Raw genomic sequence first — 27225 nt, forward strand, 5'->3', positions numbered from 1 at the left:
GACCGTTCCTTCCAATATTAATCTTTTTTAAAACTTTTACTCGTTTAAATGTTTTCTTTAGAAAGTGTTTCTTTAACGATTAAAAAGAAATTTTCATCTTGGGGCAAATATTTGTTTCATGGATGTTATTGAGCGTCCCTGTACATAACTATACAAATTGTCATAATTATTGTATGAATATGACTACAAAAAAGTTACTATGATAGAAAAACTATTATAAATTATTAGTTGAAGGTAAGTTTACCATTAATAAGTATTTTAAGTTCATTATAATGGTATTTTAAATTCATGATCAAAATACATATATTCACTACTAAGTACTTTTAGTTTATTGGTATATCACATACATATTACATTATTATTAGATACTGGAATACAATTTAAAACTTTGGAACAACAAATTTAATTAATAATTTGTCAAAAGGTGACTATAATTTGTTAATGTAACCATAATTTGTCAAAGTGACTATAATTTGTCAAAAGGTGACTATGATTTGTTAAAGTGATCATAATTTGTTAAAAGTCGACTATAATTTGTTGAAATGACCATAATTTGTCAAAAGGTGATTATAATTTGCAAAAGGATGAATTCGAAGCGCAAAGGGGTGAACTCGATTTCAAGAAAGCTGAATATAATTAGCAAAATGACGAATTCGGGGTACGAGAGCCGTATCGATAAGCTCCCGGTATCTGAAGCGTTAAGGTTGTTAGGCTTGTTCGACAACAAGTATCGAGTTAATTTCTTCACCCTTATAGTCCAGAACGTGTTCTCTAGAGACAGGCAAACCACCCGCTGTTTTCCACGGCACTTGCCCCTATAGTTGAACGCGAGGTTCTTTGTACAGCCTGTAGAAGAATAGCGTAGCACGAGCCACGTTCGCAATTACATATGTGTCCATTCGTGCAGTGGCATGTACATACAATGCATACATATGTAGTTGTCGCTCGTAAATAATACACGCACGGCCATACGTGAAATATATAACTACAACGCTGCCACGAGGAGGTCAGTATGTGTCACACTATTGCGGTGGAAACAACCGGCGTCACCTGACAGTCACGAACGTTGACAGCTCGGGGAGACGTGGTGTTCCGAGAACGGTCGTAAGATCATCGAGGATCGAAATATCGCGGCAGTAACGGTTCGATCAACAACATCGGCCGGTGACAAAACGAAAAGCGTCGCGCGCTCTGCGAGGAACGACGAAGAAACAAACGCTTCTGAAGACCAGAGAGACCTGTCACCTGTCTTCCGAACACCGCGGACTTGTCCATCCGATCCGTCAATCGTGATGTTTGCATAAACGTAGGAAACGACCGTCCTGACAATCCTGAACATGACACAATGAGAATCTCGAATGGGACGATCATCAACGAGTTAAACACTTTTAACCAGTCGCGGGAAAAGCAAAGAAATTGAAGGGAAAACGATCAATCGTGTTCCGCGTGTCTGCACTTGTCCACCCAAGTCGACTGTGAAGTAAAAACTAACAACTGCTAGCAGAGTCGAATAGCTGCGGCCATCGCCGGAGACACTCCGAATCGTGCCTGGGATCTATAGATTCGATTCTAGTTCTGGCAGGAAAAGAGTCTGCCGGAATGTCAGCACGTTTCCTCGTCGGCCAAGGGCACGCGAATCCCAGGTCGGGGAAGGTGATAACTATAGAGCGGGTTGCCCGTGCTCCATTCATAATTGAGAAAGTCTAACCGGTCCGAGGCCGTGGCTCGAGACCGTGATCGATTCTTGTTTTCACGGCGATGAGCAATCAGTCGCGATTTCGCGGAGTTTTACGTACGTGCGTCGATCGAATCGGCGTGCCGCGCCGTCGCGTCTCCGATGATCCGCTGCCGGCTTCCCGGCACCGTCGATTGATCGTCAGCGGAAACGCGTCCGCGTGTGCCGTGGCTCGATCCTTCCGAGATCGCGGAGTGATTCGCGAGAGATAAATTCCGTTTTCGCGGGCATTTCGTTCGACGCTGCTCTCGATTCGCGGCGAAATCTACTCGAGTGACTTGTGGGGTTTTCGTCGTCGGTGGCCACCGGGGATCGATAGGACCTATTCGCCGATGGTTGCAACGCGATCTTCGGACAGATTCGTGGTTAGTTATCCGTGCTCGCCTCGAACAGCGACAAATCCAATCGAAACAGTCGTGAAACAAATTCATCGTCTTGTAAATTCAATTGCTCTTTGTGCGAATCAAGATTCACCCGTTTGCACGTATTCACCTTTTTATCAAATTGCATTCACCGTTCTCTGCACACCGAATTCTCTGTACATCGAGTACATCTCTTTGTAAATTGAACTGCCTTTTACACAAATCAAAATCGCTGTAACGCAAAAGTAGCCACTCGGTGCGAACTACCGTTATGAGAATCGGAGGATCGTGCTTGCCCATTGTTCACGGGAGTGACGGTGTTCTATCGGCGGCACGGGTTCGAGAATGACAGCACCGACCACTAGCTTTGCAAAGTTTATGTACTATTTGCGTGTTGCCGGTGACGGATCATTGTTCTCCGTGAGGGCTGTTAGTTTCTGGTAAGCACCATGGATAACAAGGAGGCCCGCATCGAACATGAGACACAGGTACGATGTTTTAACGCTTCGAACCCCGTAACGCCCGTGTGTGAGTGATCTGTTACGTTTCCCCCGCCAGAATGATTACGACGCTCATAGGAAATTGAATAAATTTGAGACGCGAATAGGAAATCGTTATAATTTCTGCAATTTATTTCAAGGTTAATTATGTGAGATTGTAACAACTACATATATGTATTTTACATTATAATAAAATAAAGTCGATCTTGCAAAAGAAAATTTAATTTCCACCACGTTCTTTAATACATGTTTGTTCGCATTATGAAAATTTCGCAAACAATCGCCATTAGCCAAATGACGCAAATTCGTCATTTATATATTATAGAAAGTAACTGATTCATATTCTTGTAATTTTAAATAAATTAAATTCTAATTTGAATTCAATTTGATATCAGCTTCAGTTGCGTCTCTTAACGGCGCAAACTTAAGCAAAAACAAAGTAAAAGCGTAATATTCGGTATTGCGTATAGAAGAATTTTATTGAAAGTTTCAGCGCTTGGGTGTTCGAATATTTATCTAAGTTATATTATTGTTAATTTAAAAATCATAAAATATGTCTAAAATGGATGACGAAAAAGAAATATGTGCAGACAATTTATGTGATTTTTAACAAGTTACGTTGTTTCTATATAGGCGATATTATTTCTACAGATAGTGTAAAAAATACCGACATTTTGTACGTCGGCAAATACGTGTTAATTACTTCTTGTACTAACTTCAGCATCCGTTTTACCAGTCTGTCTATTATTTCTTTCTCCATTTGATTTCATGCATATGTAGTATGTTCCACTGTGATTGATTCCTAACTATTTAATTCGTATACGCCTAGGTATATAAAAAAGAATTCAGATGCGTTGATTTTCGATTCTCTAATTTCTTTGAAGATGGTCTGGTTACTTTTTCAACAGTGACGAAAATTGCTATATGGATTCTTGAGGAAAATTCAGGGTGTTAGAGGGAGGTAACACTGGTTGTAGCATGGGAAAGACAAAAAGGTTTTAGAACGCGGACAATAGCGTTGAAATATACGTTGATAAAATATATGTTTATTATAACGATAATTATGTCTAGCAGCTTTAACAATAATAATTGTTATGATATTATCTCAGTTATAATAATAAATATATTATAATATAATATTATATTATATTATATTATATTATATATAATATTATATTATAATATATTAATATATATATATATATAATAATTTGAGTTATACTAATATTAATAGTAACAGCGGTAATCAAGATAATAATAATTATTATAAAGAAAGAATATATAATAATATTATTCATACATAATATCCTAAAAGTCCCTTACAATGAAAACATGAGAGGTTCGTGAAGTCATTTGAAGTAACTTTTTCCTATACAACAATTTTCATCATAAAAGAAGAATACAGTTAAGACGTAACATCCAAATATTTCGAGATCATATCATACAAAATAAACTCGAGATATAATATTTCCATAAACGAAATACAATAAATGGCTAAACTAATTCCGTAACTAATAAACGGTTTTAATGTAATGTCTACTTCGGGTATCATGATGTCATAAAATTCAATACTAAATGCAAAACATTACCTACATATAAATCAAACGTTACAATTTATACTATTTATATACTTATTATGTTTATCATAACTGTTTGAAGATTGTCAATGTTACTGTGCATTATTCTCAGCTATTTAAAATGATTAATAGAAAGACGTGAAATGAATATGAAAATAGCTCCTGTGTCTTGCACATCCTGCTAATAATTTTCATTTTATATAAAATATTAATGATTAATCTATTATATATTCCCAATTTTACTGGGATCCGCAAAACGTAAGAATGTTGGAAATATAATTAGCCGCGGCATAAAACAAAGTTTTTCAATTTGAATATTTATTAAATATAATTCTTTGATTTTATGCAGTCCTTGAGGAGGTTGACGCGGCGATCAAAGTAGCCGTAGTTTAGCTACTATCTCGTCAATTTATTCTCTTTGTCAATCCTACTTAATATTAGATTCACAGAATCTAGTGGTTATTGTTACTATAAAGATGTGTTTGCAAAGAATTTGTCGAAAAAATCTGTTTCTTGGGTTGATATTGGATTGTTGATATTTAATAATTTTTTTATCAAATTGGAGGGAAGTTATCTTTGCACCAGATCAATGTTATCTTTCACTTGAATCGTGCATGAATTGATGCACCAGTAGTTTGAGGAAAAATAATATTTTATCTAAATACAGGGAAGAATTATTATTGAAATATCGGGTAGAACAAAGAACAATTATTAGAACATATCCATTCGAATGTTAATTTTCATCGAATAATTAAAGTTGTTGCTTAATAATTTGAAGCAATTGTTCTTAAACTATTCGACACATTTAATAATAATAAACGCTATATTGTTACAAGAAAAGTATAACGAACAGAACAATAAATTAAATTAATTTTACATCATAATTACGTTGTTCTAAGTACGCTAGAGATTTTATAATATTTAAAGTATATTGTATAATTTCGCAACAGTTTGTATATTTCTTTAAAATAATTTAATAGAACATGATTTCAAAATGCATAACTTATAAAATGGTGAAGTGTGCCATTATAAATTCCAATGAAAATTGAAAGCATATTTTATAAAAATTGTAATCCGGAAAATTAACTTCATCAAAAATTTAATTTTCGTGTTAAAAATAGATTGAAAGCTTTCTTATTAACAATCAGTAAGTATTTAATCAGTATTCTGAAAACATATCCTGTAAAAATTGCGGTTCAAGAGATTAATTTCATCAAAGATTTAATTTCATTTAATAATAAATTGAAAACTTTATTATTAGCTCTTATTCTCAAAGCATATCGTATAGAAATTGTGATCCAAGAGATTAATTTCATCAAAGATTTAATTTAATTTAATAATAAATTGGAAACTTTATTATCAACAATCAGTATTTATTTTTTACAAAGCATGTTTAGTTGCTGCAGATAACGTTGCATGATATATTTATGCGACGGTACAAAAATAATAGTTTATCTGACTCGTTAAAAAATTTTGAAGCGATCGGCGATATTGCAAGCTATTGTTGGAATTTGTATATTCTTTTTATGTATTGCGTGTGCTTTATAAGTGCACGAAATCTTTGGCTTCCCTTGCTACGATGGGGTGATAAACGGCGAGTATTCGATAGTTTCATCGCGATACGTTTTAGTTGTTTCTATTTCACGCATCGCGTCGTCGGTGCAACTATCTGAACGATAAATCTATGCGGACCAAGCATATAGCGTTAGATTGTATATACGTTTAATTATATAAGCGCGTGTATAAAAACAGAACAGGCATGCAATTATCCAGGAATTGCTGAGCACTCGCTTGAAATCAACGAAAATATTGCTCGTCTCATCGATCCTTTAAGCGATACAAGTTTAATAAATGTAACAACTTGGTTACGGACGCACGCAACGTTGACACGAGCTATATGAATCGACTGTATCTATGCATCAAACATAAATGAAAACTATTCAGGCGTCCGCTTGGACTAATACATGTAGAAGTATTAGGAACCACGCATTAACGGGGTATTCTACTGTGAAGACCGTTTTTATCTGTCAGGGATTTGTAGTAAAATTGGCAAGGCTTATTTAAAACGCTTTAAAATCTTTTTACATACTCTCGAACATAGTCGCTTTTAAAAAAGGTCGTCTCATCGTGTTCACAAATCTAACCATTCTGCTTGCCTGAAATTGAAAAACTTTCATTAAAATGAAAGTTCCTTAATCAGTATGGATTTGGTTATAGTAGGTACTAGAATGCAAGAAAAAATGTCGTTAATTAAAAAAGTGGCCGTACTTTGAAATGCTTAAAACCTTGGAGGCTCATAAAATAAAAGAATTGGAATTTTTGATTGATTCTAGTAGGGATTGTAATCAGACGCGTACTAAGCGTCTACTTGAAATCATAAGTCAATTGGTCAAGTAGGTTTTGACATACCATGGACACCGTTAGGAAAAACATAGTTTCGAGAAAAATACCTTCAAAGTTTAGTATATCGATAAGCATCCATAAATTCGATAATTTTAGGAGTTAGTATTTTAGTAATATTTTACTTAGTATTATTTTATTTTATTAGTATTTTACTAGTTCGAGAGATGCATTTAGAGAGAATAACGTATAAGGCTATGTTATATTTGGCTTATTAAAACAATTAAGAGAAAAATGTTTAGATGTTTATCCAAACTCTGCTTATCATAATCGATGCAAACAATTTTTATTTTGCATACAAAATTACTGTTGTTTTTCGTACCGTCTGCTATCGCCGTATTATATTTTAATACACTAGTACACTCTGACTAGAAGGCAACCATCCACAATAGCATAATAATCATATGTTTGTATAAATACCTAAACACTTCGTCTACTAGTAATTTTCCATTAATCCTTGTTAAATTGAATGTCAGCAGTCGAGAGTTTCATAAAAGATTGTTTCAGAGTGACAACAATTGCCACTAGCGCCTTATACATTTAAAATGTTAATCTATTATTTACTATGGTAAATTTTAATACTCCACTTTCGACTCATTTAATTGAATGATTTTCATAGTGTGCGAATTTTTTGCATTGATATTCGGCACTAAACGCGTTGGTACACTTCCGATGAATGAAACGTCGAGCTTGATAAATTATTTGTTAATTTCAGAGCAATCACAGTAGACCGCAAAGTTTGTCCCCGAAGAGCGCGGACAACGTCGACCACAGCCCAAGGAAATCTTCGGTGAAGGTGGACTCCGAGAATGCGGCAACGGGGACGAATTCGACGACATCGACACCACAGAGGACTACCAGATCTTCTACAGATTCGAATACGTCGTCGATGAACAAAAACATGCAAGGGATGGTTGCGAATAACAAGGAAAACTTGTACGACACCGACAAGAACGGCATTATTCCTGGATCGCCGAAGCTTAACAGAAAATGTTCCAAGTCAAGTGTCTACCCTTCTGGAACGAATTTGACCGCTAGAGACGCGTTTGGTGAGTTGCATTATAGTTGGCAGTGTTTTATTTGACACAAGACAACAAACAAACATTTTATTATTCAGGTAAGCCTCCTATAACACGGTAGACAGGCCCCCTAGAAAATGCGTTGTTGTATGAAGCCGTATTATATCAGACCCACTGTTAGTACAAACAGAAGAATTACGTTCGAAAAACTTATTAAAAAGATACATTTTTTAATTCCATACAAGCAGCTTAAATTTATTAAAAGTGCACGTATGACGCAAACCGAAAAAAAAAGATAAAAGACATTATCTTCATTTAATGTAAATTTAATTTAATCAATTTATTCCTCATCACTACTCGGTACAATCAAACGAAAACTTTTTTTTGGTTAGACGATATCATCTTTACTTTTTAAATATTTTTCTTTATTTAGTTGTTTTGCATCTTCTATCTTCTTTAATAAATCTGTAATTTTGGTTTGTTCGCTGGTTCTTACCAGGTCATTGTCTTCTTTGAGAGGAAGAGCACTATAGTTCATTATTCCTTCCCGTCATTATTTTATGGTAATTTAGTTTTTAAATCTGTTGAATAAAAATCATATTATCAAGTGCTGTAGAAGTACAGTGTTGTATAAAAGTTTTTGTAATTTTCTTATCGTGTTAGTGCGGAACAGTGTTATAAGTTGCAGAGCTATGCGAGAGTTTCCGCAATTTATCCTATAGCATGCCGTGTTGTAAGATATGAGAAGAAATTTCATTTTGCGCTGCATCGAAATCAACTTTTACTTCAAATATTTGTCCGAGTTAAAAGAACAAATAATTTAACCGATCCTGTTGAATTACATAAATTAATTAATTGAAAGTAAGAGAATGTTTGCAGGTTTACTGTATTAAATATTAATTTAAATTATGCAGCAATATTTTAATAAAAAAAAAAAAGTTAGATCATACAGAATACTTGTACTGTACGTGCATAATGAAACGATAAGTAATCGCATATTGAAGGTTCTTTATGGCGAGGTTGGTCTGATAATGGTTGAGATAGGTATAAGTCAATAAACTACGATCAATATGCATGCGAATGTCAGTGTGTCACGAATCGCGGACAGTAATAATGTATGCACAACATCAGTATGATTGTAAAGTTTTCGCAACCGCAGACAACTGCTTACTTCTTACGTCGCAAAATGAAAAGGTTTTAACAGTGTCTGAAGAGGCATACTTGCATAACGTATACAGATATGTATACATATAACGTACGGTACAGCATGTACATTTACTGCGAATTGAAAATACGTTTAGCTTAGTCGTAGAAAGGTACGTTATCGAACGACCATTTCGAATCGGTCGGTACGTTAAAATCAACAACAATTTCTTTATTAAGCATAAATATGAATTAATTGTAAGTATGCCTGGAAACTAAACAAAAATGGGCATTTTCAAAAATAAAAACACGGTGTGTACTTTATTTGAATATTTTAATAGGCACTTCTTTAAACAAATGTTTAAAAAATGAACTATCCAATAATTATATCCACCTTGAATATTATATGATATCATTTGTAATAATATGGGCAAATCATATTTATGTAGTTAATATTTACGATATATATACTATCTCCTTGTAGACGAATATGATGGCCTATTAGGAAGGTCAGTCAAGGTCAAATGTGGTAGTGAAATAAACTTTCTTGCATGACAGATGATGTTCGAAGTAATGACGGTTTCCGTAAATGCAAAGTTGCAATCTTCGTGTCGCTGCGTCACGTTCCTGTCTTATTGTCTCTGAACCTGTTCAAGCGCATGCTGCCATTATCCGTTATTTCATATCGCTTGGTATAGTTGTTACTTCTAAATAAAAATCTTCTAACCAGAGATGTGCAACGACTTCACCGTACAGACAGCGATTTAATTCCAAGGCAAACACCGATCAGTCGGTTCTAGACTGCCCTTGACATAACCTCTTCTGGGGGCAACGGTCCTCCTTCCTTAGCTCCTCGTGGACACGTTATTGGCTGAAATCGGTAGCAGAGATCGATTGTAGATTACGTCGAGATTGAATAAAATAGAATGAGCATCTGACAATCAATATTAGCGCTAGGATGTAGGGACTTACCACATGATCTACTTATCTAAGCCCGTAACTTTGCCCTTAACCAGGAGACAAAGTCACATTTCCCTTAGCCAGGAGGCAAGGTCACATTTAACCCTTAGCCTGTGGCTTTACCGTTGACCGCCTGTTAAACAACTCTGTTTTACCAGATAGAAATCCTATATTATAACCAATATCTATCATAATTTCTTAAATTCCTGCATCTGCATCTATCTACAAGTATCTTCTATATCTACAAGTTCCTACGACTATACCGTAAAATCGTACACACTTCTTATAAAAACTCTGTTGTATCCACTACTTTAAAATAAAGTAATCGATACTTTAGTCTGGCGATATTCGGCTGTACGAAATTTCCGTGCAACAGGTGCGTAAAGGGGGTGTACCGTATGCCAACTTCAAAACTTACTTTTACTTAAATAACGTTGAAGATCAATCTAGAAAATATATGCGCCTCCGACGTTAAACATTTAAATAAAGAGTAATAACGTAAAAAATTGTTAATCAAATCGTAAATGCTCGATTAAAACCGCATCGATCTATGAACTCTATTTTTTCCCAAGTTTAGAAATTCCTTGACAGTATAAAAATATTGAATATAAGAATAAAGCATAACAATGAAGTATATTACCAGCGTTTGGTTTTTTGTAAACGTTAAAATCATTTTTACTAGCATATGCGGTAACAATGCTCTATATTGATAATTATACAGGGTGTTTGATGTATGTTGCATGTCCTGGAAATTCCCCAGGTCAGTTGAACTAACTTCTCCTTTAACGAAATTTGTTTCCATTTTATTGACACTATATTAACGAAAAACAAGATTTAAAACAACTTCTTCCTTTAACTTTCGACCAGCCCTTTTACAGCCCTTTTAATTTCACACAGTTTTTATTAATTTTGAATAACTATGTGTTATGTTCAACATAACAATCTTATTCTAAACTTTATACAATTTATATTACTTTCTCATTCGCAAAGAAGAAATTGAGAATCTAATTTGTTTCTACTACATAATTGCATAATTTAATGCCAAGTGAAGTTAATTGTGTGTTTCTCTCCTGTGCATTAATTAATTTATTCATATTATTTTCATCCTAAACCCTTTTTTTTATCTACCAAAACAACCAAAAATATATATTCAATTAAAAGTATTAATAATAATAGAAAGTTTCATTAAATGGAAATCGATGTTTTGATAGAGACAAAAAGAATAGGACAATTTTTTCAAAGGTCTTTGCATATGAGAATAATTAATACGAGTATAGCAATTACTTAAAATGTATTTCGCGGCGTGGTAAACCACTTACGTTAATGCTGTTACTGTCAAGATAATACGCAACATGCTTTTAATAGAAGTAAGTACGTTTTAACTTAGATCAATATAATGCGTAGGTAATAACGATTCAAGATATAAAGTTACTAAGTCATACGTAATCTAGGATTAAATGTTGCATAAGTATAGTGAACTTCAGATCTAAGCCCAACATATGCAAAATAGTTATCAAACTATTTGTCCTTGGTTATCATCGTCAGAGAAATAAAGTTTAAAACTAAGAAAATATTTTTCGTAGGATCCGCAACTTTAGCGCTACATCTTTAACACATATTCGTCCTGTAATTTGTTGCACCGCCCTTCGCAAAATGCCGCCATCTTTTAATACTATCTGTAGAAATGGTATGGTCTATATAAAAGCAACATAACTTGTTAAAAATCTAATATTTTTCAGTGATTGTTATAATTATACCATCTTTGGTTAATACTATCTCTGTTTGGTAAAAACTAGAATTTAATTGATTTTTATATCACGAATTTTCGTCATTTAGCTATTATTGATAGTTTGCGACATGACAAATTTTCGTCATGCGGACGAATATGTGTAATATCAATGTACGAAGTTTGATCCCTTATTTGCCATAATACATTTTACAATTGAATAGCGTAATAATGTACTTTCCGTAACAGGATTTTATGGAATTAACATTGTAGGCAATAAACCACAAAGTATGGCAACCAATGGTGTCGTGAGAATGGTGATCGTTAAGACAACGACCACACATTGAGCACATATTAAACAGTTATTGTATTTTTCCAGGTCCGAGGCTAACTTCAGCCACTCCCACCGGTACGCCATTAATTGATTCGCCAATATTTCCGGATGAAATACCAAGAGACGATATCTTGTTGCACAAGGGTTCGTCTGCACAATTGGAACTAGATCCTGAGACATTGTACTTCCGGTATGTAAAAAATTTGAAACTCTAAATACAGTCACCTGTTTATGGATTCAAATCTGTAAATCTAACATTTGTAGATTCAAATTGATAATTCTAGCGTTTATAGATTCAAATCCATAATTGTAGAATTTATAGATTCAGATCCATAAATCTAGGATTTATAGATTCAGATCCATGATTCTAGAATTTATAGATTCAGATCCATAATTCTGGAATTTATAGATTCAAATCTATAAATTAGTATTTATAGTTTCGGATATATAATTTAGTATTTATAGTTTCAGATATATAATTTAATACTTATAATTAGTACTTTCATTCATAACGCGCAAGTTTTATACATTCATCCCTTATAATTTTCATCGATTATTTAATCATGATTAATGCGAGTGGTTTCACTTTTTACTGCAATACAATCAGTTAATTACCATACGAATAAATTCATACATTAATAGGAAGACGAGTAGGGAAGACTGAGGACGGTTGTAACACTTCAATTTTAGAACGCAATTACACACAAACAATCGTATTTACAACGATGATTATTGTACGAACCTTTTATCTACTTGTTTCAGATTATTCAGTTACAGTAGTTTTGTTAAACATTGAAGAGTATCCGAATTATTAATAAAATATGGGAAACGTGTAAAATGTCACAACTGACTCTGACATAATCTTGACATAATCTAACCCTGGGTGGGTTTTAACACAATATAACATTCTCTATGAGTCTAGTCATTATAGCGCCAACATTGGATCAATTTTTCAATCAATTTGCTTGTGCTATAAGATTCCTAACCATCTTCGTATGCTTTTATATCCATGGTTCCTTCATTAGCTTTTCTAATTTTTGTACGAGATATTCTGAAAGTATAACTATAATATTAACAATTTATCGATCGGTCATCTGGTTGTAAAAATTTTCGTTTCTATGTTGATTTTATTTATCTTATTAATCGCGAAAGGTATTTAATATTGAAAAATTTATATAATAACATTGAAGCTTGTAGTACAATTTAACACGTTTATATTAATAATAGATAACAAATTAAGGGTTACTATGGCAACCGATTCACAGGCTACCGATTGGGGGAAAAGCCGATTTATAGGCTACCAGTCGATAGAGTGTTAAATTATATTAATTTTAAATCTATTAGTTAACCCTTAACTATAAGTACTTGTTCAAATTGCGTGATGAAGAAAATTGGGCGTAAAAATATCTTAGAATCAACCCCGATTGTCGGTATTACAATCGTTCCTGAGAGCACTTTCAAATTTCAATTATAAATTGTTATTTGTGTAACCAACAGTTTTTTAAGGACGTATGAAATGAAAGATTAAAAACAAGAAGTGATAATATATTTAAATGTTACTCTTTTAAACATGATAGCTGAATGCGTTCGAAATGTCATTCTACATTATACATGTATCTAAACCGTGTAATAATATTTAACATACATTTTGAGATATTTAACATGTTACAATCGGAAACCTGTCTCCATTACTTTGAAGTAGTTTAACTTGAAAGGTCTGTCACTAGTGAACCCACTACATTCAGCGCAACCTTTTTGCATGATTTAACACATTAACTGGCTCAGATTTCGCCAATGGTTATAGGCTCGAGCATACCCATTGTATTACGATTCGTCATTGTCGCTCAGCATTTACACGTAAAAGTCGTGCTAATATTTGTTCACCATTTACGACTGACGATAACTAAAATTAGACGAGGTGTACATACCAATTATGATTTATTAATTAGCAAATAATTCAGTTTGTTTCGAAAGTTTAGAAAACGTATGTAAATGATCTGCTTCATATGGATTATTTTAACGGTATATTTTTATTGAAAATACATTAGCATGAACTTCTATTTCATTTTATATCGTATGGATTTTATTCTATTTTAAGAAAGGCAACCTTGAGCTCTATTTATTTGTTTCTGCTGTTCCTATCAATTTCAATTTTCGCAAAAATTTGTTCAGTAATTTTTTTAGTAAACTAATCCAATTCTAAAAAGGTTATCTCGTTTTATAGAGTGTCCGAATATTTTCGTGACACATTTGTTCGATTTCGGATGTATTGTTCGATGATTATCGATCGATAAGTAAAACTATAACAATGTAAATATGAATTCTCAACAAAATCGCATATAATAAAATTGTTATTGAAAATTACTACCTCGCCGTCTAATTATTAGAGAATCGGCTAATTTGTTCAATATTTGTTGTTATTTGTTTGTCGAACGTTAAATAGCGTACATTATACTTTAAATATGTAGAAATTGAACATAAACATGTACAACTTTAATTTACAATTAAAGAACTCCTCCCTTAAAAATTTAATTTGAAATATGACGACTTAGGATGCCCTGTAGTTTTCATTGTTTTACGTCAAGAACTTTGTTCATTTCTACTACATTGGATGTTATTCATCAATTTTTAGAAAACCGATTTGAAAACAGTGCGATTAATATTTCTCTGAAAACGAAAAAATGAAGAAGAAAGTTCAATTCAATGAAGAATTTTTGTTCACATAAGTGAGTCCAAACATTCTGAAACAGGAAATGCAGAATCAGAAAATAAGGAGTAATTTTTTAAGTATTTTAAATTTTAATCACCGATATTATATCTGGCAAAATACATAACAACAAATGTATTTTGGGCTGTGCGTGTAATATATATATCGATGAAATTTGAATAAAAAAAAAGGCAGAGCACTGAGTAAAATGGACGTGAGTTATGCGTTGGCGGTGTATGACCAGCAATTTACTGTAAAATATCATTCCAAGAGCATACCGGTCAAACTTTGTACGTTTAAAAGTAAAATTACTAGTTCACTAGCGGTCGGTCGCAGAGAAATTTTCCGTGAATGATTAAACAAGCGAGAAACTGAAGCTCATTGCGTGTATTTCACGACGTGGTGTATAACATTTCGCCTGTGTCACGGTCATGTGTGCATAGGTACGTCTGTTATAATACTAGACAATGGAAAGACCGCTCCTAAAGGCCATTTTTATTCTTAGACAACGCGGGCTATATTTGAAAAGGCTGGACACTTGTAAAAAACTACTTTTACATTATTCATTTTCCTATCGTGTCCCATATATCGCCGATACCATCGGCGAAATTACGGAATTGTGATTTTATCTTTTCATATGCTTCTATCATTAGACGATTATTTTTGTCCCCCTTGATTTCGATCATCCTCTTAACGAGAACACGGTACGGATTCGCTCGATACGTTTGCTACCTATCGGTCCGATAGATTTTTTGAAAACTGACTCGGCAAACATGGAACTCGATAGAAGTCATATGCCACTTATAAATAATATAATAATATAAGTAATATAACAGCATCATATTATTATTAGGCTAATATATTTTATATTATTATATATTATTAGGTTTATATATGTATAGCTATTAAGCTATGTTAATAATAACTATGTTATTTATTTGTCACTGGGTTTAAATGCAAATAAGACACGTAATTTAGCTACCAACCTACTTTGTTAATATAAAAGTCATTGCTAATGTTAAATATTCAAAGTCGATTTTCGCGACAACATCTTAACTGGACAGATTTTATTCATTACTTTCGATTTGTTTTCACATGCAAAAACACCCCCTTCTCCATTGCATCGTCGATGCTTAGACATCCTCTGTAGACATAGATTCGACAAAGAGCATAGTTCATTGCATACAATCAACTGTGTTTGCTTGCAACTTTATAAAGTCGACGACGAACACGACGATGTTGTTTGACTAGATCTGCGATCATTCATCATTTACGAAATTTACAAATTTATTCGTAGGGATGGTCGAAGACGGATCGATATGGTGTTGGCGTACCATGAAGACGACAACACGGTGTTGACTGAGATTGAAACACGTCGGCTGGAACAGAGACATATATTCCAACAAAATCTATTGAAGGAAGGTTTGCAATTGGAATTGGAGTCGAAAGAGAACTCGTTCGATGGAAAAACCTATTTTCTGAAGCTGCATATACCGTGGAAGATCAAGGTGCAGTACGCGGAAGTGATGAACTTGAAGCTGCCCACCAAGAGATTCATCACCATCTCTGTGAAAGCCTGGGTAAGTTAAATAAAGCCATTGATTCTTTCAGTACACTAGTAGAGGGTTTTCCAATAAGGACGGGTCGATCTTGACAGTCTGTAGCGGCCATGTTGTTTTGAATGCTTCGATTAAATCTGTTGTTTAGAATTCAGTCGGTTATGACAAATCACCATGGCAAGTTACACGATTGAGAAGCATTTTACTCCAAGTAATAGCAAAATTTAAAAACTGGTATTTTAATCGTTGCACAGTGAACTAGTCCGTCTAACATTGAAATAAAAATTCTAATTTAAAGAAAAATAAGATAAAATAATGGGTTTTTCAAATTTTGTATACGAGACTAGTACGAATGTTGAAACAATGTGATTTATAGTTCTCGATAATTTACATGCATATTTTTTCTTTCATTATAGTTGATTAACGTTGTTACGAGCTAGAGACAATTAAAAATCGTGAAATCAGCAGGTTTTTACGAGCGATGACTATGAAACTTTTACATTTTTCAATGCTTGTAGCCCAACTCTACGTTAATCGATCTCGACGATATTTATAGTGCGCATACAAGTTTTCGAGATGTACGAAATGCAGTTTTTCAATTTTCATTATAGACTTAAATAAAATAGTTGAAAGAACAACATTCTTTAATTTTCCTATCATACCAACAAATCGGAAATGTTAGAAAAGTTTTGTAGACTCATTGTTCAGCAATAAATTCTAAAATATTAAAAAGATTATTTGGACCAATTTTGAACAAGTTATTACGCTTGTGTACACTGTACATGTATACTGGTAGCATGATACTATACACTGTATACTGATCATTTTTTAAAGTGTATCGATCTGCAATGAACTTATAAACTACTATCTGTCCGCCCACGATCCCAACGCTAAAAAGCAAAGTTGATTACCACGGTTTAGTTCGTTCGAAGTACATACTGTTTACTTTCATTTAATCAAACTTTGATGATGTTTGACGTGAATTAATAAGATCTCGCTAAACATGGAGTCGTACATTGTCGTACTTTATATACTACACTTGACACATACGAAATTCGAAAGAAAAATCGAAGAAAATTTTCCTTTTCGCTTATTATTAGTTATTCGTCTTCGTATTTTCTAGCAGGGTACCGAGGACGAGAAAGAGAGACCAAAGCTTTGGGAGAAATGTTTACGATGGATAAAATGGATAAGAAAGATACACACTTGGGACATACGGCTGTATGCGGAGGAGCCTAGTTTTTATAAAAGCATCGATTCTGGAGATCGTGAAGAAAGGTGATTAAACTCGCATGATTTGAAGCATTTTATTTGAACTTAGATTACATATGCAAATAGACTTCGTAGATTGACTATATGATAGGTAGACTTGAATTTATCGACTCTGTTTTGTAATGTTTACACCAACGAATATCATCAGATTTCTTTAACTAATATCGTCATTGATGTTAATGAAAGTTCGCAAACTCTTAAAACGACCGAAACTAACAACAGAGTTTTCTTCTTCATAGATGAAATTTCAAATTTAAAGCTTACTTTATATTAATTAGCAGCCATAAGTTATCTTGAAAAATATGGATAGGTTACATGAAATTAAAAATTGTAACAAATAGGAAGTCGATTGCATAAAATTCTTCTGTAAAATATAAATAATGAGAAAAATATGGTTTCACAAGTTTTATTAAAATTAGAAAATATAATAACTATAAGGGCAATTACGTAAAGTTTTCCTGAAAATTATAAATGAATTATAAATAAATTTAAAATAATTATAAATAATATTATAAATAACTCGCAGACTGTATATATTTTTATTGAAATTGACAAATATCAATTATTACAAGATTATTCTAAAAAAATATGAATAATGATAGAAATATGATTCCGCAAGTTGCATACATTTTTATTAGAATTATTTGAATTCTTCTGAACGCTAATATATTTTCCTATATGTTCCCACAGATTCGTAGTGAAAGATAGGGATACGGCTTTCACGCCAGCGCAGAGGTCACTGATTGTGATGCAAATACTATTAAGGGCTAGGTACGACGAACATCACGACAAAGCTGGTATTCGTAGGCTTCTGGCGGATGGTACTTTCCTCGACTGCTTTTCTCTGCACGAAGGACCATACAATAAGCCAATACTTAATGGGGAGATCCTCGACAGACATTTGTTGTACTTAATCTGGGCAAGACCTTCGCAATGGTAATTTCATAAAAATTTACAAATCTATCTGATGAACCCATGAACATACTACGAGCAAGCAAACCTAACTAAAATTAATTCTATTCGCTACAATGCGACAATTATCTTTTAAAATGCTGAATTTTGGTCGCCATGTTTATGGTGAACATTTCATATAACGTTTTGTTGCAAACTATTTCTTCTTCTGCTATTATTTATGGTAAATCTTGCGTTTGGGGAACAAACACAGTTGACCCTTTACCTTAACATATATATGAAGGTCACTCTCCGGAGTAACCTCTAAGGGGTTATATCCGTCATTAGTTTTCTTATTCAAAGATACATATGTTATACAGAAACATTTAGTATTTTGAATGTTTTCCCCTTTGGTACAATTTTGCGTCAACTTCATTTATCATTCGTATTAGTATGAATTGTAGTTGTGTCTCGTCTCACACGCATTCTCACTGTCGCGTTATAATGTTTCCGCTCGAAGTCTATCAAACTGTTACAAAGTGACAAGGCAAAACCCCTTAATCTCCACCCTTTCATTCCATAAGTGACGGCCTGGTAATGAAATAGGCATCGGCTAATTTAGAAAACACTTAACCTGCGGCGATGCCCCAGTGATGAAATAGACATCAAATATTCCGCGACACTCTCACCTAAATAGTGATGCCCCAGAGATTAAATAGTCATGAGCTAGTTCACGGAAACCTACCCCATAATAGCGTTCCGATGATGAAACAGACATTGGCTAGTCCACGTATTTCCTTACCAAAACACCATAATCATTACGAACCTCTAGCCAGGTGAAACTGCTAGGGTCTCGGCTCTAACAGGGTTACTAAGGAAAATGTACTTGACAAGATATGTCAAGGTCAAGGTCACAGAAACTTACTCCTCTAAACATAAGGTTTCTCCTATTTATAGACACTGGCCATGGTATGATAATATTGACGTGTCACAATCAATTGCTTTGTGTTTATAGACGGTGGATGACAGAACGAGTGGGAATTAAATAACCACTACAGTATGTGGGGTCTGCAGTGGATCCGGTTACCGTGGAATGACCAATTGCTGTGCCTGTGGTGCGCTGTCAAACATAATTAATTTTATATTTATCGAATGAGACGTTTCATATATTTTCTATTTAAAACTAAACAGAATAGAAGAATCCTAAGATTCGATATGTTTTATTTGATAAATATAAAACTAATTATGCCGAAAACGATCCAAGACACAGTAAATGGTAACATAACAGTAATCGGCTCCACGACCCTATCAATATAGTTTGTCCAATTATTTTATGCTACCCATTTATATTACTTTACAAAAAGTACGTGTAAAATTTGATTTAAAATTACTTACTTGTAAGTACCATCGTTACACTACGAATTTAATATTATTGTACAAAAGTGATTTTGTGAAATACAAAACGCTACAAGCATCAAAATACTCTTTAACTTATTAATGCTACAACGACGGTCTCTATTGTTCAAACCATTACGAGTATGTTTAAGATCATTTATAATATTTTTTATTAATTTTTGTCAAATTACCTTTTATCGTATTCCTTCTAAACACACGTTTGTGTATACTATAATAAAAAGTAAAAGTCGTGATAATGATTGCATACATTATGTACTGACTATGAAAATGACTTATTTGTCGTAAATAGAATGAAAGTTGAGTCCTCTGTTTATTAAACTCTAAGAATGAAAATAAATAGAGAAATACGAAAGACAAAAATTATCTCGTTTTTTTCAAGAACGAATAAATGTTAAACAATGTAGCTGTGAAGAAAATAGTAGCGCAATTATTTAATAAAATATGTGAAAATTTTAATTAATCGTCAGAATGATAACCAGATATCAATATTTATATACTCGGCGTACAAATTGATCCAAACACCGCCGTCGCAGTTTTAAGACTATTAACCCCTTGCACTATAATAACGAGTCAGGCTCGTGATACAGATTTCATGCAAGAACTACTAAATATGCACATTATTAACTTTTTCTACACCGAAATAAAGATAAATTCTTCTCTTATCAAAATCTAGTGACAAAAGTACATAAAGACAATAAAAGAAACAACAATTTTCTAGTCCTATTATTAAAAATATTAAGGACAAATAAGTGTTAATCAACGCAGCGCGAAAGGAATCGTAGTACAAGGGGTTAAATCAGGAAATACAGAATATATTCCTTTATTGTCACAATGGGTACAGAAAATTATTAATTATCTTTGAGGTGATCTAATTGTAGGTACAAGAAGCAACCACTTTGGTTGATCAGGCGGTATTTCGGCGAGAAAGTAGCCTTATATTTCGCGTGGCTTGGATTCTACACGAAGTGCTTGTACGCGCCAGCGATCGTCGGACTTCTGTGCTTCATGTACGGCGTGGGAAGTATGGACAGCAGCGACAATATACCCAGTCAAGAAATCTGCAACGGAAATATCGCTGGTAACACCTCGCTGAATATTGCACCACCCCAAGTGTTACTGTTCACGTTGACATTAAAAGCAAAACGAAAATATACAACTCTGCTACAATAATCTTAACACTACCGGCCGGTCATTCGGCCGTAAACATTTAGGTCAATGTTAAATTTTTGTTTCTATTTTGATTTTATATATTTTATTAATCGCAAGAGATATTTGACATTTAAAAAATTATGTAATAATATCGAAGCTTGCGGTATTTAATATATTTATCTCAATAATAGATAATAAATTATTAGTATAATTATCGTGGTATAGTTACCACGACAACCGATTCGCAAAGCTACCGATCGTAAGAATCATACAATTCTGATTAACAACAAATTTGGTACAAACTTCTTAAAACGCTCCTTAAACCATGTTATTTTAGCTCACATTTTCCAAGCAAACCACGAGCAACAGAACAAGTTAAACTGATTATTTTACGTGGTCCACCCCGTATGACTCACACATAAAATCGACCACAAGATTATTTAATGTTTAAGATGCGTAACGAAGTAGAAAATAAATTAATTTCCAAAATAAATATAATTTATAAATTATTATTACCATGTATGCTGTGACGTTGATAAATTTCCCGTAGCTGTTACAAACAGCTGATTCATGGAAAAGAGATGTCGAACTTCATTTCTTGATATAAACGAAGATCTAAAATTTTATTTAATTACATACTTCAACATAATCACTAATTATTCAAATATTATTCTGGATATTTGTATTAAATTACAGGGTGTTAAAACATCATTTATTATAGTTCGGAGATTGTTAAAAGATGAATATGGATATTATTATGAATATTATTTCTTCCTTTCAGGAAACATCACGTTGTGCCCAATTTGTGACAAAGCATGCGACTATCAAAGGCTCGGCGAATCCTGCATCTTTTCGAAGCTCTCCTACCTGTTCGACAATCCTGCCACCGTCTTCTTCGCTGTATTCATGTCTTTCTGGGGTACTATGTTCGAAAAGTACACGCAGTATCAACACTTTCGTTACGGATGCCGACTATAATCGACATATGATATTATTTATGTATGATATACATAATATAATCAAATACAATATAATCAAATACAATACAATACAATACAATGCAATGCAATGCAATGCAATGCAATGTAATACAATACAATACAATGTAATACAATATTATATAATGTAATATAATATATTGTAATATAAGATTATAAATAACGCATTCCGTGGCGTCATTCCAGCGGAACGGAGTACCGTAACGAAAAGGTTAACGAAGCTCGCACGTGCCCCTAGTAATGCAAATGATCTGTTCATTCTGTACAGCAACGACATTCCTGGAATTATGGAAACGCCGGCAAGCAGTCATAATTTGGGAGTGGGACCTCCAGAATGTTGAGAGCGACGAGGAGCCTAGACCGGAGTTCGAAACCACGGTGAAGACGTTCCGAATAAACCCCGTGACCAGGGAAAGGGAACCTTACCTGCCCACCTGGTCAAAGGCAATACGTTTCTGTGCCACTGGTTCCATAGTGTTTTTTATGGTAATTGAACGAAACAATTCGACCATGCATTTAATGACAATTGTTCGTTAATCACTCATCCTTCGTCTATACGTTCCGCCCCTCAAAGAATAGATATCCTAGTTTGATCTGTTTTTTTTTATATTATACTTACCATAATTATACTTTCAACAAGTTGAAAATATGATTTTCGTTCACGTTTGCGTCTAGTCCGTTTCCGAAGATACGATCGTTAAATGCATATAGTCTGTACGCGACAAGAAGACGCCTTTGTGATTACATTCCCCCTTTTTCACTAGCTATTCTATTGTCTCGCAGTTGCTATTGATCGTCGCCGATCTTCATCAGATAGCTGCAGCAGTAGAGCAGCTACTATGAGGGGGAATGTAAACGCAAAAGTGTCCTTCTTATCGCGTGAGAACTATAGATCAGACGTAGATCCAATATTTGGAAATCACTCACAAGAAAACAATAGCATTATTTTCCGTTAGAGAAATCCGCCTTAAGAATGGATGATAATGAAACTAATGCAACGATTGCGCGTAGATATGCGTAGTTCTGGCTGCGGTGCTTGGAACAATCATTTACCGGATATCGCTGGTGGCCGTGTTCTACAGCAGCGGTGGTGCATTCCTAAAGAAGCACGCAAAGATCTTCACCTCTATGACCGCTGCCTTCGTCAACTTGATTATCATCATGGTACTCACCAGAGTGTACCATCGTCTGGCGCGATGGATGGTCAATATGGAGAATCCGAGGACTCAGACCGAATACGAGTCGAGTTACACTTTCAAGATATTCCTCTTCGAGTTCGTGAATTTTTATTCGTCGCTGATTTACATCGCCTTCTTTAAGGTTCGTAAACCAATAAATGCCCTCGTAATTATGCACGATTGATTGTTCTATTAAACGGCGGACTTGTATGTACATGTTTTGTACATACGTCCATGTGATAATTCAGAAAATGATCTTGTGAAACGTCTAATAAAGTTCAGTACGAATTTTATATTACTTCCGATATGGCAGAATATTGTAACAAATATTAACCAATTAGTGATAACTTGTTAATAGTGTTAAAAAGAAGAGGTAATATTCTGCATAACTATACTTTCTTTTTAATCTGATATTAAATACTTTGTATCTACGTAGACATTAAATTATCTGGCTTACAAACTAATTAGCCTCTCAGTCATGTTATTAACGAAGAAAAATGCAAAAGCTCTAAATATATATATTTTATTTAGTAGAATGAAGTCATCAAAATGTAATCTGCTTTAACATGACGTCCCTAATGACACATACCGTTTATAATATTATAGCATAATTTACAATTCTATTTGAATCACCGTAATGTTCTAGAAGAAAAAACTTTTATACTTGTCCTATACCCATGTAATATTTACTTTGACAACTAGATATCGATAACTAGAAAATAAAATAATATTTCGATTTCGAGCTAATACATAACATTCATATTAATAAATTAGTATAATGAAACGAAATTGAGTGTCTTCAAAAAGAATTATGCAAAAATAATTCTTTAAGAAAACAATTGTTTTCAAAACGAACAGTAAAATTATGTGAAATTAGATTAACATTATATGAAATTAGATTAATAATATATGAAATTAGATTAATATTATATGAGATTAGATTAATAATATATGAAATTAGATTAATATTATATGAAATTAAATTAATATTATATAAAATTCGTAAAAAAAACAGTGTGTATTAATCTTCAGGGAAGATTTTACGTTCACCCTGGGGACGCAGATGCGAGGACCTCCGATTTCGTTCGCATAAAAACGGACGTTTGCGATCCAGCTGGATGCCTATCGGAGGTTTGCATACAGCTCGCCATTATAATGGTGGGCAAACAGTGTTTCAATAATTTCGTGGAGATATTATCCCCGAAAATGAGAAACTGGTGGCGCAAAAGGAGTCACGCCGCGGCTACGAAGGACCAATCCAGACCTGACACTTGCTGGGAAAGGGATTATCACCTGCAGGATCCTGGCAGACTCGCACTCTTCGACGAGTATCTAGAAATGAGTAAGTGCTATGAGAATTATCTGTTTCCTTCGGACACGATCAATTTTATAATAACAAACTGAGGAAGTAATTTTATTTAAAAATTGATTCATCTTTTTGTTAGTGTATCTTCATTGTTTACATTCGTCTTGCGTATGCATAGATATATTGAGATTAAATACGTTCGAGTTTTTGGTAAGTACTCACGTTCTCATCTTCTGTCTATTATTCGAAACTCTTTGTTTTACCAGAATCCCATTTTTTAAAATTATTTCCTCATATGGACGAATTCATTTATTATATTTGAAAAAGGCAATAAATATATTTTTTTGTATTCCATATTTTCCAGATATAAACGCATATGTTTCGTGTATAATCCAATAGCTTCCGGGCATAACTGCTATACATACAACATATTGTTTTCATAGCCCACGCGCATAAAAGTCTGCACAGCAAATATAATTATTCTTTTGTTTACAGTACTGCAGTACGGATTTGTAACGTTGTTCGTCGCGGCGTTTCCTTTGGCACCGTTATTCGCGTTGTTGAATAATATAGCGGAGATACGTTTGGATGCGTATAAAATGGTGAAAGAGGCAAGAAGGCCATTAGCAGAGCGAGTGGAAGATATTGGTGCTTGGTACGGCATACTTCGAGGAGTAACATACGTTGCAGTGGTGTCGAATGTACGTACCAATAACAACGAAAGAACACATAAGTATAAAATAGTAATTCATAATTACGAAAGAACTTCGTTGTTCGCTAGTGTACAGTATGTTTGTCGCGACAACTATGCGTTTTGTAAACAATAAGACCAGTTACTTGAATTTAGGTAGCCACTTATCATAGTTAATCAGTTAAGTTTTACTATCGGCACAACCATACCGTATCGCATTAAAAATTCAAATTCTCCAATTTAATTTATCAAAAGTTTAAGTAACTAATTTGTAAATAATACGGGTGATCACCATAATTTGCGTCAAAATAGGCTACGCAAGGAGTGAGGATATGCATGCGCTAAGAGTCACCATAGCGGCGTGGCGCGTCAATCCACTGTGCGGGTATCCTGGCGCATGCACCACCACCCCATTCTTTGCATAGCCTATTTTGTCGCGAGCATTGATAATCACATGGATGAAACTATGTCAGGATTTAGGTAGCAATTTCCTATAGTTAATCATTTAAATTGTACTACCGCTGTTCATTAAAAGTCATTACAGAATAGAACTTTTGAATTCGATTTACCAAAAGTTTAAGTAACTAATTTGTAAATAACACCGGTAATTGAGTTTATATCAGGATTTTGGTAGAAATAAATCATTATTAAAAATTTAAATTGTACCATCACTGTTACCGTATCGTGCAAGATTTAAATGTACGCAGCTTATTCAATGCAATGAAGGTTTAAGTAACTAATTTGTTTCTGAAGGCATTCGTCATCGCATACACATCGGACTTTATTCCACGAAGCGTTTACGCGATCGTTTACTCTCCAACGAACGATTTGGTCGGTTACATCGACAGTTCTCTGTCCGAGTTTAATACGTCGGATTACCGAGAAGATATGAAGAGCCAAACGCGAACGAGACATCCGCAAACTTGTCAGTACAGAGGATACAGAAACGGTCCTGAACATCCGACCGATCCTTATGGTCTTAGTCCACAGTATTGGCACGTTTTCGCAGCTCGCTTGGCTTTTGTGGTTGTTTTCGAACATCTCGTAAGTATTCGTATAAACGTTTTTGTGCATGTCGTTCAGTTCTGCTAACCACTTACTCAGCTATTGTGCTACGGTTAACCCCTTGCACCATAATAACTACTATATCGATTTTAACGTACTGCTATAAAAATGAATCCCTAAGTTTCGATACGCAAAACACGAACTAACAGCAAGATTGAAATTTTTATCACACGTTACTACTCATGTTGTTGTTCTAATAATCAGGTGTTCGCTCTAACTGGAATAATGAGCTACGTAATACCGGCGGTGCCACATTCCCTAGGAACACAACTGCAACGAGAACGGTTGCTCGCGCAGGAAGCCAAATATGAGAAAGGTTTGAAGGGTAGAGAAAATGATGATGACATATTGTCAATGCTGAGAGAAGCAGGAAGCATTGGGAGAACTGGAGGCGGTGGTAGGGGTAGCTGGCCAAGACGGTTCAGCAAAGTGAGCGATGGTCTGGATGCTCACGTAGACGTAGGTCCTAGAACTAATAGAAACAGCGACGGCTCGACTGTGTGGGAAGTCACTTAATGATCACATGATTAAACACTAGGGTGGTCCTCAGTCTTCGACATTCGATTCTTTTTCTACTCTTATCTCCCTAAATTCGTAATGCTTAACGAGAAAGCAAAATGAGCGTACATTTGGAAGCGATAGGACATCGGAAACCCATTCCGCATTTGCGTTATAACATAATTATATTTGTTAAACTATTTTGATTAAAAAACTTTAGATTAACAGCGGTGAATCATTTTTCCAAGAACCATCTCACAAAAATTTGTCAAATTCTGCGTCATATTTTGTATTTAATGGTAAATCTTTGAAGATTTTTTGTATATTCTTACAAGTAACACATAAAGCTGATTATTTATGACAATATTTCTGAAATAATGAAATACAATAACATTTGAAGATGAAATAGAATCCTAAAAATGTTTAAACTTTTCAATTTTGCACACATCATTGTCTCACTAATAAAAGTCACATTTCGCAAGGGGTAAAATCAAACAAATCTCGGGCAAAATTTTTAAACCCCATATCTAAGGACCACTCTATATGTTAAATACTTTTCAACAAACGTTGACACCCTACCTCCCCCCCCCCCCCCCCCCCTCAAAAAGTGTACTTAACATTTTTTTAAATACTGTATTTATTACTAAAAAGAATATGTCGTATATACGTTGTTAAGGAGGTCGTGCTTAAAAACAGTTTTACGCGAATATCGAGAGATCGAGTACAAATTTTAAACATA

General features: G+C 34.1%; 1 protein-coding gene across 3 annotated transcripts; it reads left to right on the forward strand.

Moving 5' to 3' along the window:
- Positions 1-841: 841 nt before the first annotated feature.
- On the forward strand, positions 842-27085 carry LOC144477306 (anoctamin-4). Of its 3 annotated transcripts, none has more exons than XM_078194945.1 (14): positions 842-2585; positions 7290-7623; positions 11802-11946; positions 15761-16043; positions 17146-17300; positions 17985-18230; positions 20480-20679; positions 21532-21669; positions 22017-22234; positions 22760-23068; positions 23959-24268; positions 24728-24933; positions 25677-25967; positions 26193-27085. In XM_078194945.1, exons 1-14 carry the CDS (start codon positions 2547-2549, stop codon positions 26502-26504), a joined length of 3186 nt encoding a protein of 1061 aa, XP_078051071.1. In that variant the 5' UTR covers positions 842-2546; the 3' UTR covers positions 26505-27085. The 3 variants fall into 3 exon arrangements, with proteins under 3 accessions (XP_078051071.1, XP_078051072.1, XP_078051073.1); XM_078194946.1 differs by having other exon boundaries at positions 17149-17300; XM_078194947.1 differs by having other exon boundaries at positions 842-2100.
- Positions 27086-27225: the final 140 nt, after the last annotated feature.

This window comes from Augochlora pura, chromosome 11 (genome assembly GCF_028453695.1).
Source record: "Augochlora pura isolate Apur16 chromosome 11, APUR_v2.2.1, whole genome shotgun sequence".
Classification (NCBI taxonomy): domain Eukaryota; kingdom Metazoa; phylum Arthropoda; class Insecta; order Hymenoptera; family Halictidae; genus Augochlora; species Augochlora pura.

Excerpts from the sequence above, each read along its gene's own strand:
- LOC144477306 (XM_078194945.1), top strand. The coding sequence starts at position 2,547 with ATGGATAACAAGGAGGCCCGCATCGAACATGAGACACAG. Across the intron at positions 2,586-7,289 it reads GCATCGAACATGAGACACAG|AGCAATCACAGTAGACCGCA; the intron begins GTACGATGTTTT and ends TGTTAATTTCAG. Across the intron at positions 20,680-21,531 it reads CTGCAACGGAAATATCGCTG|GAAACATCACGTTGTGCCCA; the intron begins GTAACACCTCGC and ends TCTTCCTTTCAG.